This window comes from Octopus bimaculoides, chromosome 2 (assembly GCF_046866305.1).
Source record: "Octopus bimaculoides isolate indiv1 chromosome 2, ASM4686630v1, whole genome shotgun sequence".
In the NCBI taxonomy this organism is placed as follows: domain Eukaryota; kingdom Metazoa; phylum Mollusca; class Cephalopoda; order Octopoda; family Octopodidae; genus Octopus; species Octopus bimaculoides.
Genome location: NC_142929.1, coordinates 10076588 through 10088790, shown reverse-complemented (window position 1 = coordinate 10088790; position 12203 = coordinate 10076588). Strand labels below are relative to the sequence as shown.

Sequence of the window (12203 nt, the reverse complement as noted above, 5' to 3'; positions counted from 1 at the left end):
TCTTGATTTTGGTTTTATTTGGGTAAACCATCCACATATCCATTCAATGTTTAAAAAATCCTATTATATTTTTATTATTAAATATTATTAAGAATTGTATTTAAAAGATTGTTGAAATATTTTGTGTATTGTAGAAGAATAACCAATCTAGTTCACATAATTTTACCAACAAAATCTTATATGGACTTCCAATGGTCATAAGATTCCCCAGTTGAGAACCACTGGTCTGAAGTTTCATGCCAAGACATTTATCTGAGTTAGATAAGTTCCTTACTTAGAATTATGAAGATTTATATATAGAAGCTGGGTGTGCACATGTATGTGTTTCTTGGCTGAGAAGTGGCAATAAAATATCATATTGGCATAACTCCGATAAATTCTTTGTTTTCTTATCTACTAAGAAAGAAAGTAAAGAAAAGTAAAACTGAGAAACAAAAAAAAAAAAAAGAAACTGCCAGTAACCCCATAAACTAACAGAGTTTGATGCAAAAAAGAAAAGAGAAATTGGTGATTTTACATCGTGAAGCCAGCGATATCTTTACTCGTTTGGTGACTGCCTAGATAATTAAGTTTAGAGCTCGTAAATAAGTTCACCAGTTTTATAGCAGTGTTCTACCATTGTGTTTTTGGAAACTAGCAAATGTTTAAAAGTTTCAGTGCATGCAGATTTGAATTAAAAAAATGGATCTGGGTTTTTTTCATCTTTTGCTTTTATAATTCTTTTTGTGTTTTTTTTCTTGTCATTTTTACATTGTTATTTTGTCTCAGAGTTTTCTCTTTTCGGTTATTCTTAAATTCTTTGTTCCACACTTTTGTGACATTGTGCATTTTTTTATTTCTCTCTATTGTTTTTTTCTCTTTTAATCCATTATTCACTTTCCATTTTTTGTATTTCATGTAATCTGCCTTTTTTTTTCTATCTCATTCATTTCACCCCCATTTTTAGTCCAATTTGTGAGAACTACAATTAATTAAATCTTTAATTAGATCAAAAATGTGGTTCTGATAATGAGGGTTCATAATTTTATCACTGGTTTCCAGAACAGTTTGTTTATTTCATGGATTCTTCCTCAGTAGCATCCTGTTTGTTACAATATAACACTGCTCTAAGCAATGTTTAATTTGGGAATTCCTCTCAGTTTAGTTGCAATAAGAGCACTAACAACACAATACAACCTTGCCTTTACTTCTATCACTGACGATCAGCAGTGGTCACAATTATGAATGGTAGGGAAAATAAAATGGTAAGCAACAATGAGTTACCAGTATTTCATCTGTCTTTACGTTCTGAGTTCAAATTCTGCTGAGGTTGACTTTGCCTTTCATCCTTTTGGGGTCGATAAATTAACTACCAGTTGCATACTGGGGCCGATCTAATCAATTGGCCCTCACTCTCCAAAAATTTTGGGCCTTGTGCCTAGAGTAGAAAACAATATATATTTGATTAATAGCAGTGAGCTGGCAGAATCGTTAGCATGCCAGGTGAAATGCTTAGCAGTATTTCGTCTGCTGCTACGTTTTGAGTTCAAATTCCACCAAGGTCGACTTTGCCTTTCATCCTTTCGGGGTCGATTAAATAAGTACCAGTTACACACTGGGGTCAATGTAATCGACTTAATCCGTTTGTCTGTCCTTGTTTGTCCCCCCTATGTTTAGCCCCTTGTGGGCAATAAAGAAATAAGAAACGTTAGCACGCCGGGCAAAATGCTTAGCGGTATTTCGGTTGTCTTTATGTTCTGAGTTCAAATTCTGCCAAGGTTGACTTTGGCCTTTCATCCTTTCAGGGTCGATAAATTACATACCGGTTGCGTACTGGGGTTGATCTAATTGACTGCCCCCCCCCTCCCCCAAAATTTTGAGCCGTGTACCTAGACTAGAAAAGATTCTTTGCTCAAAAACCATCAAACCATACTTTTCCATTCGTACTTCCAAGTCAGTGAAATTTGTTTATTCAAAATAAGTGTTAAATTTGAAAGATTTACACAGAAACAAAGAAAGAAAAAAGATGAGAAGAAAAGAGAAAAGAAAGTGGGGGAAAAAAGAAAAATGGTGGGGTGGGCGTAAAGCAGCAGAAGATGTGTGGGGTGGGGTGATGGGCCACAGTCAATGAAATAAATACCAGTCAAACAGTGTTGTTGTTTTTGTTTCTGCTGTTGTTGCTCTTCTTGTTGGTGTTTTTTGGTTATAAGTCAGGCCTTTCATCGCTTATCTTTTACTTGTTTCAGTCATTTGACTGTGGCCATGCTGGGGCACCCCTTTGAAGGGTCTTTAGCCAAACTGTTAAGTTATGGGGACATAAACAAACCAACAGTGGCTATCAAATGGTGGTGGTGGATAAACACAGACACAAAGACACACGCACATTATATGTATGTATATACATTCCAGTCATGTGCATATATATATATATATATATATATATATATAGGAGACTGTTTTCCAAAATGGAGGTGAACACCTTTACACATTTCCCCTGTGATCAGGTAGAAAAATTGTAAAGACACTAGAATATTTTCCTACTTTTCTTACATGAAACCAATGGTAGCCTTAATCCACAAATAAAGAAATTATATATCCACTAATGTGTTGTTGAGCACTCATTTCATCATTACACACACACACACACACACACACATTTACATACATACACGATGGACTTCTTTCAGTTTTTGTCTACCAAATATACTGACGAGGCTTTGGTCAGCCTGAGGCAATAGTAGAAAGCACTTTCCCAAGGTGCCATGCAGTGGGACTGAACCCAGAACACATGTAGTTGGGAAGCAAGCTTCTTACCACTCAGTCACACTTGTACCTATATGATCAAACATGTTATAGCAGTGATCTTAACCACTATGCCATAAGCCCGTGGGCATATGGCATAGTAGTTAAGAGCATGGGCTACTAACCCCAAGATTCCGAGTTCGATTCCAAGCAGCGAGCTGAATAATAATAATAATAATAATAATAATAATAATAATAATAATAATAATAATAATAATAATAATATAATAATAATAATAATAATAATATAATAATAATAATAATAATAACATCAAAAAATACCTTTGGAATGAGAACCCAGGTTCAAAATTACCCTCAGACACCTGATGAAGGCAGGAGGGTATATCAGCCAAGACGTGTTAACAAGAAACAAGATGAGGACAAATATCCGTCAAATGTAAATAGGGTAAATAATCTTTGAATCTATTTGTATATTTGGGTGACTATGTTGTCCAATATTTACTGTAGCTCTATTTAGTATTTTTTGTAACTTTTGGCTGTTCAGTTTTTAATATTGGTAAATATAATGCTGATTTCTTTATGGTGTTGGTTGGCAAATATCATGTTGAATTCTTCCTCTAACTTGTATATAAATATTAGCTGTTGCTTTACTTATTGATATTATACTTATCAACATATGGCTCATTTTACAGATTTTTTACCTTTTCCAGTTTGTATTTCCAAAACTTTAGTACGTTAACCCTCTGTATTGTCAGTAGGTATTTTTTTTTTATGAATGTAGGCTAAATTTAGTGGTTGTAATATAATACATCCATTATCCATTCTTGTGAAGAACTGTATTCATATCTTAACATGAGAATACATGAATTCTTTTGAATAGTAATGTCAAACATTTGAAATGGTAAAATACCTATGGTTTTATTGTTTAATGCATTGTCTTCAAAGAAAATGGAAATAATAATGGTGAAACATTTCTTTATCTTATCAGAATTTGAGAATTACTAAAAAAAAAAAAAAGAAAAAAAAAGCAGGTTCTTGCAACAACCAACCAGGAAGTAGAATTGTTTCAAAAGTTCTTGTTTGTTTATATCTGGGTCTAGAAATCTAGAAATATTTTACTAAATCTATTTATGAGAATATAATCAATTCCAGTCATGTGCATTGTATAACGTATGTCTGCTTGAGACAGTTGTTCTACTAAATGTAACCACAGACTTCTGAATGCACAAGCATACAGCTGTACACGTATGATGTCAAATATGGACATTTATTCTTACAAAGAAAGAAACACAAATAGTGTTGTTGTTATTATTAATATTATTATTATTATTATTATTATTATTATTATTATTATTATCATAATATTTTGAAAAGGATTGACGTAACTCTTCACAAAGGTAAACAGTCAAGACGAAGAGCGCTCTTTGTCTTGATTATTATTATTATTATTGAGTGAGAGAGCAGTGCATGCCATCAAAGTGACACTGGGATAAAATATACGAAGCCCAATATACCCATCATGACCACCTGTCTGATAAGGGTACACCAGGCACATGCTTCACAACCATACGTGAGCGACATGATGATCTCATATCAAGATAAACAGCACATGACCTTGCAAGTGATACCCAGTTAGAATTTTCTTCATGTTGAGTAGCCCATCTCGCTCAAAAGGTCCCTGAATAAGGTTCGTTTAAGGATGTTGAACAAAATACCCATGTTTCCAAAGGTGAATTATCCAAAGATTTCCTCTCAACACATGGCTATGATGCTCCCCCACTACTTCTGCTCGTGATCAGAGATGCACATATCATCAGCCACCAAGGGACATGCTCAACTGGTTAAGGTCAAAGAACTGACAAGCAAACCTGTGGTATTGAGCAGAATATTTGCTGTAGTTCATCTTTTATACCAAGAAAAAACATGTACATGATAACACTTCCAATCAGTTAAGATCAGAAGCCATGAGAGCCACTGCCTGGTACTGCATCAGAGCATTTATTATTATTATTTGGTTTTACTCAGTTTTGGTCTTATTCCTGGTAGTATTTATGTGGGTAGTGGGTTACTACCTGTAACCTTTGATATCCACAAATTTTCAGTGGTCTTTCAAGTGCTTATAGAACCCTCCTGATAATCCTTATCCTTAAGATGTGCCCTGTGCCCAATAAAGCTGCATTTTACAATCAATCTTGCATGGGATTTCCAGTTCCCTTAAGAAGTTTTGAAGTTTCAATGGAATTGAGCCCAACACTCCGATCACCACTGGTATCACTTTTACATTACCCTCTCGCATTCCATACAGTCTTGCCATTTCCACTTTCAATTCGGAGTACTTGGTGATTTTTTTCAACCACTTTACTCACAATATTCATGTCATTTGGTATAGCTACATCAATGATCTGACAGTATTTGTCTCTATTATTATTATTATTATTATTATTATTATTATTATTATTATTATTATTACTATCAGGTGCATTCACAGCTAAATAAAATTGTTAAAGAAAGATTTTTTTAAAATGAAAACCGAAGAAAGCCAAGTTGTGTACTTTGATTTCAAGAAGAGAAAACATTGACAATTAATACCATAGTTGTACTGGTATTAATTACTCTGATTCTGCTGCATTTCATTCATAAACTTGTCTTGTTTCTTCTTGTTAAATGAAATCATTATTGTAGTATGGACTTGACAATCATTATTATTTACAGGCTTTGCTTGTTCGTAAACATTGTGTAACTTTATCTTGAGTGACAACATTATTAAAGAAGCTTGTAAAGTTTGAAATTACATGTCTTCGAACTAAATGAATAATTACATAAACTGTTATTACATCAAACTTGTAATTTGGTTTCCTCAAACAGTTTCTTGGCTAATGTTATTTGTACGGGCTAAGAAAAATGATTTCTTTGCTTTTGAAAAGTGACTTTTTTGTTCACTTAACTTTGAACAAGCACAACAATTCATGATAAATTATTTAAACTGTTAAAAAGTAGTTTTTAACTGTCACCAAAGTTAAGAGTTCATATTCATTGCTATTACTTTACATTTCATTATTCATTAACTCGAGGAATAAAGCTATAAGAAAGAGATTATTAATATACTGATAGTCTCCTTTGAATTGATTAAGGGCAGTTTTGGGAATTACAAATTAAGAAAATGTCCAAAATATGCAGCGTAGAGAAAAAAGATTAGAAAACAATCAGTTTGTTTTTATTATAGATCCTTTTTAGCCTCTGGTTCAGGGGAAATTACCCGTCCTCAATAACGTTTTTATTGGTCAACTGTTGAACCTCATTGTCCTAGTGTTTCCTCTTGTCCGCGAGGTAGAAACTTAAATTTGTCTTTGTATAGAGTCTGATGAGCTGTCCATAAGGCTGTAGCTTTCGTGGATACAAAACCATTGGTCACTCCGTGACCAGAATTTAACTTTTTGTTTTAGTCTCTCTCTCTCTCTCTCTCTCTCTCTCTCTCTCTCTATATATATATATATATATATATATATATCCTTCCTCCTACTAACATGCAATAAAGACTTATGATAGCATGAAATTATAACATTATCACTAACTACTTAGTCATGATTAGCATAAGCAAAACCGGTTGACTATGTAAATATTTTATTTCCTATGAATGTATATATAATTTTCCAGCATAAAATCCAGGAAAATACTACTGGAAAAATTGTAATGCTGTATTTGTTTCAGTTCTGTACCATCTGACTTCTAATCTCACCAAGGTCAACTTTACCATTTGTCTTTTCAAGGTCAATAGAGTACTAATCAAAATACTGTGGTTGATGCAAGCAACTAACCTGATCCTCTTAGATTTGCTTCACTTTGACCTTGGTGGAATTTGACATCAGAATGTAAAGCTCAGTGAAAATGCGTATTATTTTATAAGTATCATTTAACGTACACTATTAAAATAAGAGCTACCAATAGTTTCTTGTCTTAAAACATGTGGTTAGGCATGTTTTTCTAACATGCTTTCTGTCTTCAAGCAATCTTTGTGCTCTGAGCACATGGCTTGTTATATTTGAAATTCAGGATGCTGACTAATGAGAAGACATGAGAAAAAGAATGGAAAGGTGGAATGAGAAGACAAAGAGTAAACAAAAATGGAAAAAGAAGGAAAAAGAAAAGAAAAGAAAGAAATTAGAGTTACGTCTCTTTTCACTGTAAAAATCATAATGAAACTAGATGTTGTTGAATAATTCAGTGGTGAGGGATCCAAAGTCTGCAAATCAAGTGCTCAATCCAGAGCGGGTAGTGTTGTTTAGCTCACTAAAAGAAGTTTGTCCATATGCTTGCATTTACTGAAAATTTCAGATCTGGAATTAAATAGTGTGGTGTAGATCAAAGAATTCTGTGACACTACTTAATTCCAGATTTGAAATTTTCAGCAAATGCAAGCATCTAGACGCTGACATGGAATTTAACTTGTGTTACCTACCAAGACTCTTTGCCTTTTCATGGCAAAAGACTAAATTGAAATTTGTTGTAGTTCATTCTTTACTGTGGTTTTATACAAAAAACAATTTTATGATGTCATATATTCTTTTGTTTCCATTTTAAGGAATGGAAACGCTTGCACGATGAGGCTTCTCTGATGACCTTCTTCTATTTAACTCTCCTTAGAGATTCTTACTACTTCATATCATTTTGTATTGTTTCCTTGATGATCATCCATAGCAATTTCTCTTCTTTCCCCACTTTCATTACAGCTATAATAGCATTGAATCATTATTTTTGAGTAGTAGTAGTAGTAGTAGTATATTAAAACCATGAAAATCTGGAGTTAAACTACTACTACTACTACTACTACTGTAGTCCCCACCCTCGTCATCCTGGTCAGTACTAATTTATTAGACTTGTGATCAAAGACATTCCTGCTTTGATGAATCCATCTTTTTTTTTTTCGTTAATCCAAGACCATATCGTCCAATTATTTTTATTCAGCTTCATGTGGTTGAGGTGGGTAGAAAATGGTTTTTCGTGACACTAGATTAATAGCTTGTATCACGATCAGGATTCTCACCATCCTTATGCTTGTCATCCTCACCACCAACATCGTTGTTGTCATCTACAGTCTCATCATCATCATCATCATTGCTTTCTGTTTGCTTTTCCATGTGTCTAGAATCTAAATGGAAAGCATTGTATTCATAAGAGGTATCTGAGGCAATGCTTTGCAGTTAGAGGCTCATCAATTTGCCAAGTCTTTTATCCACCTCTCATGAAATACTTATCCTAAAACTGGGATACACATGGCAGCTGTTTAATTGTGTGTGTGTGCATGTATAATTCTAGTATTTTGTATACAACACTACTAGTACAGTTTGGTACCCTGATAGTCCATTGTGTATCAAATTCACAGGTCTGTTTTGCTGCAGTCAAATAATGGCAATTATTCCTCATAGAAGTTTGTAACAATATATCTTCTTATGTTAATGCAGTCTTTAAGATTATATTAATGAGACAAAAATGAGATTATATGAAACTGATGTCTTTTACTGAGACAAATAAGTTAGAAGAATTGTTACTCAACCCCAAGTCAGCCCTTACAAAACAAGACATGATGAAAGGCATTCTTGGGGTAATTCTGTATATCATGGCTGCATTGTACAATGTGTAACTTTCTCTGTTTACCACAATCAGGTACACTTCGATGGAAATTTGGCTGCTTTGTCTAGCTTGCTGAAGAACCATACAGAGGCTCTCTCACTGTCTCATTAAAAGTATTATTTAGTCATGCTATTCTTATCTGTGACACTCATAAGAGTAATCGATACAAAATATTATACAGTAAAGTCAAAAGTATTTGAAAACAATCTGTGGTCTAAATTTAACTCTACAAGAAAATACTGTAATTTGTATGATAATTAACAATGGCCAAAGAATATAGAGAAGGTCACTGCTGAAAATTAAATCCTGTGGTTGATGGATGCAACTTAAAACAGATGGTATGGTAAACAATTCCATAATTCATGAATAACAGATGGCAAGCAAATAAAAACTGCTCACACCAGTTTTAGTAACCTCCAGCTTGATGATGACAGTTTCAAAGTCTACATAATTGATACTTAACTAATTGTATGCTTTGTTTACCTAGATTGATTCTAGAATATTGTCAATATGTCTGCTTTTGGTTTTGCATTTATTTTTTTTTTTAATTATCCATTGTAATTTGTCTGTTTCATTTTGAAATGTTTTTCTCATTCATTTTTAATATCCACATTCTTGCGGTTTCCATTTTATGTGTCTTTTCATTTAGGAAGTTTAAGAGGTTCCTTTCTTTTCTCATTGAAATTTTCATCATTGTACATTGAAACACTTGTGAGTTATCTCAGTTTGGTTAGGCCTGTTTTGTATTATCATCATTCAGTCAGTTTCAGACGTTCTGATATTATGTTTGTGTCATTTTACTTCAGTGCTAAAAGTTCGTAATATTTTTATATAAAGAAAAAAAAACAATAACCAACACAAGAATAGTAAATTTAATGACCATTATATGTCAAATTATTTTCGAAACACATCTCTAATGATATCATTTGAATTTATGTTTAAATTTTTTTTTTTTTTTCTGATTGCAGATACGTCAAGATTTAGAAAATTTTCTATCAGACAACAATTAATCCAGATAGCAAAAACAATTTGTATCTAGATAAGAAACATTTAAAAATTTTCAATAATGGCGGCATTTATTGCAAAACAAATGGTTGGAGACCAACTGAAGTCTGTGAAAGGTAATCTTTTTTTCATATTATTTTGTTTCTCAGTGAAAATGTATATTATTTAAATATTTTTATTCTAAAAATATTAAAATTTTATCATTGTGGTATTTCATTAACTTTACTTTAATTTTTCTTCTTATATTTTTGCAAATATTGTAACTGATAAAAAAAAGAAGAAATTATGATACTGGACTGAATTCATTAACGTATATATTTTTACCCCTCTAGGTTGTGTGATGTGTACTTGTTAGCATTAATTTTGCATACCATTGATTCACCCAGTTATTGAGTGAATTAATTTAACTATACCACTTTTCCCTCAGTATTTAGTCCTATAAATATAGAAGTGAATTACTGCTGAGTTTTCAGATATGAGTTCTTGCAATTGGTTGGAAAGTGAAATATTTTATGGTTAGATATCACATCTATTATGGTTGTTTTGTTGTAAGATATTTTGGTTCCTATTTTCAATTTATGATCTGTTGGATGGTTGAGAATAAATTTTACAAATATTTGAAAGTTCAGTGGTTATTTGGAAAGGAGAAACGCCTATTCCAGTAATGTAGAAATATCAGTACATAGAGAAAAAGCCTTATAGGATAATGATGATAAAAAAAATGAATAAAAAAAACTATATCAATGTACAAAATAATAGAAGTTGTTTCTAGGTAACCCTTTTGTGATTATATTTCTAATCAATAGACTGACTAAATTTTAATTATAGTTAGCATAATGAAAATTTTGGAGATGAAGGTGGAATTACAGTAGAGATGGATTCAAATTTTACTAGGATATAAGAGGTTAAAGTCAGGGTCTGGAACAGGTTTCATGCCATAAAGAAAATACATAGCTACTTGCATTATATCCACATCATCTGTTAACATCCGTCTGCCATGTTGGCATGGGTTGAATGCCTTGATAGAATCTGATGGGTGGAAGGAATATACCACCCTCCAGTTGTCTGCTTTGGCATGGTTGGATGTCCTTCCTAATATTCACCACTTTACAAAGTATACTGAGTGCTTTTTTTCAGGGCACCAGTTCCAGCAAAGTTCCAATATTGCTTGTTTTAGTAAGACATATATGTTTCTATATTGGTATATATCATGAATTGTTCTGACCAACAGAAACCGCATGGTAACAAGGACTTGGTTGATGTTTTAATTTAGACATGAACACTTTAGTCCAGGTTGTCTCAGGTGGATTGAAATCCAAACAGAAAATGCAACAAATATTACTGACTATAACTTCACATATCTGTATGTGATTTTCTGACATTGAGAAAATTGGACATATTTTATTTGAAAAAATTTCTAGTGCAGTCAAATGTCTATTTTAATATCAACTTTACAAACTTATAAAGAAATTGCGTATATTTCTTACTTTATATTAGTTTATGTAAATCTTGTTCAGAGACAAAACACAATTGCTTTGTCAAGTTTTAATCCATAATGTAACTTGTTAATTTTTCGGTTATATTAGTTACTTTAGGTCAACCATTGAATATCTTTGACCAGTTGTTTATTGTGTCCTTTATAATCAATAACCATCAGGCCACCGGTTAAGCTTTAGCATAGAGTTTAGGTTCTAAAAATAAAATTGATGTTGTAATTATTTTTGTGACATTTTCTTGCAAGACAAATTGCTGCCATTAGTGTAATATGTCATGCCGAAATTCACAGAAGTTTCCTATCTGAAATGTAAATGAGTTCCTTTACTAAGAATTCTGTCATCTAATAGTTACTTTATATTGATAAGACCATCTTTATTTACTATCCCTATTTTTTTTTTAATCAGCACTTCAAATACTAAAATAGATTGAAAATCTACAAAGGAAAAGCCATTAGTTCTCTGACCTCTGGCTGTTTTTCCGCTATTAGATGTACGTCTTCGATTGGTAATCAAGTTGAAATATCTTATCTTACCAGTGATTGATTCTATGGCTTTTCACTTTCACTTTACTAATGAATCTATTCATCACCACCATCATCATCATCAACATTCTCACCCTTATCATCAGCATCATCTGCTTCGCTTTTGTCAATGGTTTTCAGATTACAGTCCATCACAGTTCCTGCCCTCATTTTGATTTTCTTTACAAGCGTATTTCTCGCCTTTGTAATTCTATTCAAGATCATCATCACCACCACCATCACCACCGTAATCGTCATGATCCTTCTCCTCTTCATCATTTCTTGGTGCAATCATCATGGTCATCATCATCCTTCATTAATTTTATTCCCCATCTTCCTTAGTCTTCTCTGCCTCCTTTCCTTTTATCTGTTCCACAAGATCACATTTCAGAGTTCATCTACTTTTTACACAGCTGTAATTAATTACACATTAAACATTTTTCACTTTGTGTTATCAGCATAAGAACCTTCACATGGCCAATCATCCTGCTAGAAATATCAGTAAAATCTCCTTCACTATCTTAAATACTATCTTAAAAATAAAGAATAAATATATTAGAAACTGTATTATATATATATATATATATATATATATATATATCATTTAAGTCTGTTTATGTGAAATATTTTTGAGTGCACTCGTAAAAGCTCTTATGCTATTTATTCCGGTTATTGCTTATTCTTCTCATCTTCTAGAGTAAATTTATGGGAAAGTTATAAGTCTGGTGCCAGTAATAACACTAATGCAACTTTAGCCTGAGGAGATGAACACATGTATTAACCCTTTCGTTACTGTATTTCTGTTGAGATG

At 32.6% G+C, this 12203-nt stretch overlaps 1 protein-coding gene across 2 annotated transcripts in view; it reads left to right on the top strand.

The window, feature by feature from the left end:
• The window catches only part of LOC106872119 (complexin), a 286577-nt gene that overhangs the window by 140351 nt on the left and 134023 nt on the right, over positions 1-12203 (top strand). For both annotated transcript variants that reach the window (XM_089340742.1, XM_089340745.1), the window contains exon 2: positions 9339-9491. In XM_089340742.1, the coding sequence (XP_089196868.1) occupies positions 9437-9491 (55 nt within the window). In that variant the 5' untranslated portion in view covers positions 9339-9436. The remainder of the gene's footprint in view (positions 1-9338; positions 9492-12203) is intronic.